General features: G+C 38.9%; 1 protein-coding gene across 1 annotated transcript; it reads left to right on the top strand.

Moving 5' to 3' along the window:
* The first annotated feature begins 1,716 nt into the window (after positions 1–1,716).
* On the top strand, positions 1,717–6,477 carry LOC142947034 (mucolipin-3-like). The gene is made up of 13 exons (XM_076088680.1): positions 1,717–1,975; positions 2,067–2,234; positions 2,556–2,709; positions 2,825–2,888; positions 2,980–3,076; positions 3,455–3,554; positions 3,704–3,816; positions 4,535–4,684; positions 4,842–4,943; positions 5,158–5,280; positions 5,738–5,944; positions 6,100–6,227; positions 6,438–6,477. Exons 1-13 carry the CDS (start codon positions 1,763–1,765, stop codon positions 6,475–6,477), a joined length of 1,659 nt encoding a protein of 552 aa, XP_075944795.1. The 5' UTR covers positions 1,717–1,762.
* The last annotated feature ends 98 nt before the right edge of the window (positions 6,478–6,575 follow it).

Here is a 6,575-nt window from a genome sequence, read left to right as displayed (position 1 = left end):
GGAAATAATCATGTTTCAGATAAAAGAAGCAATGTCACAACAAAGTTCAGCAGTACATACATTATTATAAGCAGCATAATGCATGTCTATGTCTTTTTTATTCTTCTTTTTATATTATTACCAATAAGAAGACGGTCAAAACATTGTTGTTTGGCAAACAGCAATATACAAACAATATAAAGAATTATACTGTGTAATATCCCGAGTGAGCATCTCTCCGTTGAAAAGACTAAAATTGCTACGTATTTTACTGTGAGCATTTCGATGGTTAACAGACGTTTAAAACACGATGACGGCTGTTTGTTTTCCATTAACATGCTGACGTTAAGGTTTTGTTAAACTCACAATATTCGCAGTCAAACGTAACTACAGATGCAGCTTCTAAACACCAGTTAACGTTCAATTATAAATAATAAACATGTCGTTTACCGTTAAACCGTTGAAACTTGAAATCCTCTCCCGCTCATCGGTATTACTGTTTGGTTGCCAGTGGTAACAGGAGTGTGTGTGTGTGCGTGTGTGCGTGTGAGAGTGTGTCTGTTGTGTGTGTGGGGGGGGATTGACTGACATATCCAAGAGCCAATCAGGGCCTGGCAGTAAAATGACGTTGCATCGTTGTAGAAGAAGTTACCTGTTTGAGGCGTTTTGCCCACAAGGCAACATACGAACACACACTTCAACCGAGTTTAATCCGTTTACTTCAGTCATGATTCTCACAGTCAAACAACAGTTTAAATAGCCGAATTTATGAATGTTTATTAGACAAAGACATTTTGGACACAGGTGAACGCAATCAGTTGATTCACCTGCTGCGCGACCTTGGTAAGTAACGTAAGACTATCGGCTTATTTTAAGTTTCTTTTATTTCCTGTTCACTGTTCGATATGATCCACGGGAGATAATCTGAACGTCTACACGACAAGTAATGAATATTAATAGTTTGCCTAAACTGCAAGCTGATCAGGTTCAAGAATGTGAGCTGCTGTGTTATTCAACAATGTACCTGACTTCATTTCCTCACTCTCTCACAGACAGGTTGATCATCTATTCGCTCTGTGGGAACAGACAACTTAGAACTAAAGCCTTCTACAGCTTCATATTAATCCTGTGCCATATATATATGTGTGTTTTTATGTTTTGTTATTATTTTCCTCCATAGGAAATAAAATGAGGAAGACTACGGCAATAGTTTATCCGGCACACCTGTACAGTCTAATTAAACATTTGAAGCGTTTAATGTTCAGTCTTTGTTAATACTATCAAGTGTTCAACCTTTTCTTTCGGCCATAGTTTGGAGGGCAAGTGTGTTTGATTTCATAATGGTAGGAAGTGTTTCTATTCTATCGTGTTGTTCCCTTGAGGTCTTAAATAGACTTCAATATAAGGAAGGAACACTACAGCACCTCACTACGGTCTCAAGAAATATGAGTTGAATCACAATCTCTCTGACGCAGTGCAGGCAGAAAAAAGGAACATTATAAGCTTCAAGAATAAATGATTTATTGCATGGCAACTGTATTTGGTTGCTTTACATTTTACAGATGTACACATAAACTAAACACCTCATTTGCTCAAGCTAGTTGTGAAGTTGTTTTTGATTATTGGTGCCACCGAGGCTACACTTTAGTTTTAAAGTCCAAACATGTAAATGAAAAACAAAAGGATCAACAATTTAGCATTTCTTCCTCACATTAAATTGATCTATTGTTATAATGCAAGTTTGTGTTGAACGTAAGTCACCCGTGTTTTATTAACTGTAGATATGGAGGAGCCCAGTGACTTGTATGACATAAATGGCTCCCCTCCCTGGGCGGACCACCAACATCAGTGTGTGGAGGAGCTGGACAATGTGGAGTGTCTCAGAAGGAAGATCAAATATTACTTCATGAACCCCTGTGAGAAGTACCACGCTCGCGGCCGAAAACCATGGAAACTCATCCTGCAAATCATCAAAATTGCCATTATTACTGTGCAGGTAAAAATCTCAGACATGACCTGAACATGTGTTGATTGTGTTGCTTCACCACCCTGGTAACAAGTGTCTTCTTTTCACCCCCTCATCTTAGTTGGTGTCTTTTGGGCTGAGCAACCAGATGGTTGTCATGTTCAAGGAGGAAAATCTGATGACATTCAAGCACCTCTTCTTGAAAGATTATGTTGATGGAGGCATGGATACGTATGCTGTTTACAGACAGGCTGATGTTTATGATCACATCGATTACATCATTGAACAGGTGACTGACGGCTAGCTTTACTTTTAGTTTCTTCCGTGTAAGGAACACCACGAAGGCGTGATTTTATTTGATGGTTGCGTCAGTTTATTTTGATTCATGTGACACATTTTCCTTTTGCGTTACTGTAAATCATTATTGGCATTATGTAACTGTTTGCGTGTGTGACCAAAGAGCTTAACAAGCTCCCATGACAAGATGTAGCTCGTCATAGGATTGGACTTTGTTCATGTTATTTGAATCTTTTCATTTAGTTTTGTAGATTTTTGACTGCATAAATCTAACCCTGAACTGTTGTAACAAATGTTAATTGTTCATTTCCAGTATGGAAATCTGCACAACATCACAGTAGGCAATCACGAATACGAGAAAAATGGTACTTTGTACAACCCCCTGTCAGTGTGTGAGGAGTTCTACAGAAACGGTACCATCTACGCGGGCAATGAGACCTTTGAAATTGATGCCCAAGTGAAAACCGGTACGTATGCACGAGTGTTTGACTTGTGCATGGGAAAGCAGATTACTTAACCAGGTTTAATAATTTTAGTTGCCTTTTTTTTGTGTTTTGTTTTGTTTGTTTTGGGAACTAACAGATTGCTTTGACGTTTATCCGATGTATCATCCCGCACTTCCACGTTTCGAATTGCATTTCAAAAGGTTTGCACCCAACATTTGGTTCAAGTCTTCTCCTCTCGTTTGTATACGGTATGTGAAACGCCTCAGTTAATGCATCAGCTCTGTCTTCCAGGATGATTTCTGTCAAGATCACGTTTGTTCTTAAGGCCATAAATTTACAGACGGTGAGACGTCGAGAGCTGCCGGACTGCTACGACTTTACTGTTATTGTAAGTCATTTGACTCAGTAAACAGGATCACATCAGACTTTGTCTTCTAAAAGCAGTGATTTGACACATCTGATCACTGCATTGCTGCCATAACGGTGACAATGATTCCTTGTGACACTGCAGCCGTTCACACAGCACAGATAGGAGGTCAAATGAAAAGAGACGGTGTGAAACTTGTGTTTATTTAATGAAACTACCCGAGGACACACATTTGAGCAGTCTTTAAATAAGGCATTTTGCACACAGTGCCTGCTATGAACATAGTCAAATGTTATCTTAAGGGCGTGGAAAGTGAATGTTTAGCTGTTGGGTTTGACTTTAAGGATGTAGTCCTTTTCTCAAACTCTTTCCTCCCTTAAACATGACTCTGGTTAACAGATAACTTTCAACAACCAAGTGCACAGCGGCAGGATAAAGGTTGACCTGGAAAACGATGTGGACATCAATGAATGCAGAGACTGGAAAGTAACTGGAGCATGTAAGTTTGCTGAGCTGAACTTAGTATGTACAAAATGATCATCTTGCTTTAAGCTCATGTCCTGGGACTCATTAAGGCTGCTCTCTTAGCTTGAGACTCACAACATCTGTTTGAAGATGTGAGTCATTTTAATCTCTCTGTTCCCTCAGCTGCTAGAAACATACACCTGACTGTGCTGTTTGACTGCCTCATCATTATAACGTGCATCACCTCCTTTGCCCTCTGCACACGCTCAGTGATCAATGGGATTCGACTGCAGTTCGTAAGTTAATTGAACCGACCATAAAACACAGCAAGACACAGTTGGTTAGATTACAGTCATTCCTTTTTGCAAATCAATGACTCTTTTAAAAACACAATGAATTAAAAACAAAATAACTGTCTCAGAACATAGTCCATACTTTCCCTATAAGTTCTACTATAACATTCTATACTCTGACAATTGTATAACTATCTATATTATAACTTATATATGGCAAACTGTACTACGACTCTTTATGCTATACTTTGACATTCTCCAGAATGTTTTTTTTTTTACATACTATACTGTATGTACATTATTTTGACATGCTAATGACATTTCTATGGCATACCATTATGTTTTGTACCTTTGTATGTTTTTTTTTTTTTTATGGCATACTATGAATTTTCATGGCATTTTTCTGACATGACAATGCACTATATTCCTGTATATTTTATATGAAAAATGTTGGTATAGTAACTACAGCTGTCAAATAAATGTAATGGAGTCAAAAGTACAATGTTTTTCTCTGAATTGTAGTGGAGTAGAATTATGAAGTGACTTGAAAAAAAAAGTAAAGTACAAGTACCTCAAATGTGGGCTTAGGTGCGTTACTTAAATACATGTACTTACATTCTTCATTTAATATTTAAAACACAATTGGTCACAAATATCTATCGAAAACTTCTTTACAAACATTAACAGTACAACTACCTGTATTTCATTGTGTTGTAAACAGGAGTACACACTCTACTGCAAGAACCACGGCGGTAATCAAGTCCCATGCTCAGACAAGTTGGAGTTTTTGAATGGTTGGTACATCCTCATCATCGTGAGCGACACTTTGACCATCATTGGCTCCATTCTCAAGATAGAGATCCAGACTAAGGTAATGGGGGTGTGCTATACACAGCATGACTGAGGTTGATCCATGTCAATTGTTTTGCTATATTACATTATAAGAATATTAGAAGCTGTCTACACTGTGCATGTACTCATGTGTATTCCTTCAGTCAAGTCTTTTAGAGATCCACTTTTTCTTTAAGGTCCTCACTAGTTATGATGTCTGCAGCATCCTCCTTGGGACCGGTACCATGTTTGTCTGGATCGGGGTCATCCGCTACATGGGATACTTTAAGAAGTATAATGTAAGACCAGACCATTCATTTACAACACGTGCAATGCAATAATTCAACAATGCCAACAATGGTTTACAATAGACAATCCCGTACAATGCAAATGCTACAGTTACACTCATCATCTTTGCTCTTTTACTGTTAAAAGAGAAGCTACAGTCTTGTGTGTGGCATTCCAGATACTTTACTGATCTTTCTGCTATCTGTTGTCTGTGGCCATTTTCAGATTCTCATCCTGACTCTGAGGGCAGCGTTCCCAAATGTAATCCGTTTCATCTGCTGTGCTGGAATAATCTACCTGAGCTACTGCTTCTGCGGCTGGATTGTCCTTGGCCCATATCACGAGAAGGTAAGGCTGGTTTACATAATACAAAGAGAAGTCTGCTGGATACCAGAACATATCTTCAATCCAGGTTCTTCTCATTTCAGTAGTGGAATGTAACTAAGTACATTTACTTCTATTCAAGGTACTTGTATGATACTTTATACCCTGAGGGTTAGAAATCACAAGCTATGCAGCTGTACATACATTTGTTAAAATGAGCACCCGTCACCATCTGCAACATTTAAATAATTCACACATGAATGCATCATTGATTATAATGCAATACAGATTATTATGACTATTCCGCATAATGAGTACTTTTGGTACTATCTACTTGGAAATACTTTCGTATGTTACTTGAGTATTTCAACACTGTGGTACTGTATTTGTCCAGGTAAAAGAAGTGGCTACTTCTTCCATCACTGGTTAATCATGACAGACACAAGTAAAACCTTTCCTTCTCTTTGACCTGTTGTTTTAGTTTCGGACCTTGAATACGGTGTCGGAGTGTCTGTTCTCCCTGATCAACGGAGACGACATGTACCCCACCTTTAAGAACATGAAGCAGAAGAGCAGCCTGGTGTGGATCTTCAGCAGGGTCTACCTCTATAGCTTCGCTTCGCTCTTTATCTACATGATCCTCAGCCTGTTCATCACCATCATCACCGACACCTATGACACCATTAAGGTGATGTTTACTCCTTTCAGATATTTGTAACCCGCTATTATTATTTTCCCTACCTAATGTTCAGGATGATTTGTATGCTGGCTATTCGGAGAAGAGTAATATTTCATTTGCAGTCATAGCAAACTACTAACGGTCACTTTTTGCTACTCATTTAGCAGCAGCAGAGTGGAAACCCAACATCAGAGCTGCAGAAATTCATGTCGGGGTGTAAAGATCTGCCAAATTCTGGGGTGTACAGACTTGACGAGAACAAAGGCTGCTTCTTGGACTGCTGCATTAGCAGGTCGGTGAAATGCAGCTCACACTGACCCTTTCAGTCTGATATTGTTGGCACCATTTGCTTTCTAATGCGGTAATGTCAACCATTCTGGATGTCCCTTATCAGCACTAATTAAACTGTGTATGCAAGCACAGTGTGCCAAAGCACTTTTTTAATACTCTATGTAGTTGGTGGACATAAGTGAATCTAAGCTGAGCTATTTTCTCCTTTCAGGTGCAGGAAGCATCGTAACAGGCTGACTTCAGAGGCATAGCAGGCGTTTAATGTGGTGTCATTAAACAGGCATACATTAAACAGTATCGCCTGTTATATATTCAGTGGGAGTCTTAAATATACTTTAACATTATGCTC

This window comes from Anarhichas minor, unplaced genomic scaffold, assembly GCF_050575085.1.
Source record: "Anarhichas minor isolate MPS153535 unplaced genomic scaffold, ASM5057508v1 ptg000010l, whole genome shotgun sequence".
NCBI lineage: Eukaryota > Metazoa > Chordata > Actinopteri > Perciformes > Anarhichadidae > Anarhichas > Anarhichas minor.
Note: the sequence above shows the minus strand (reverse complement) of the source record. Positions and strands in the feature narration are given on the sequence as shown.

Bases quoted from the DNA above. Each gene is read 5' to 3' on its own strand.
- LOC142947034 (XM_076088680.1), top strand. From the start codon at position 1,763: ATGGAGGAGCCCAGTGACTTGTATGACATAAATGGCTCCCCTCCCTGG. The intron at 3,817-4,534 runs GTAAGTTAATTG...TGTTGTAAACAG, and splicing joins ATGGGATTCGACTGCAGTTC to GAGTACACACTCTACTGCAA. The intron at 5,945-6,099 runs GTGATGTTTACT...CTACTCATTTAG, and splicing joins ACACCTATGACACCATTAAG to CAGCAGCAGAGTGGAAACCC.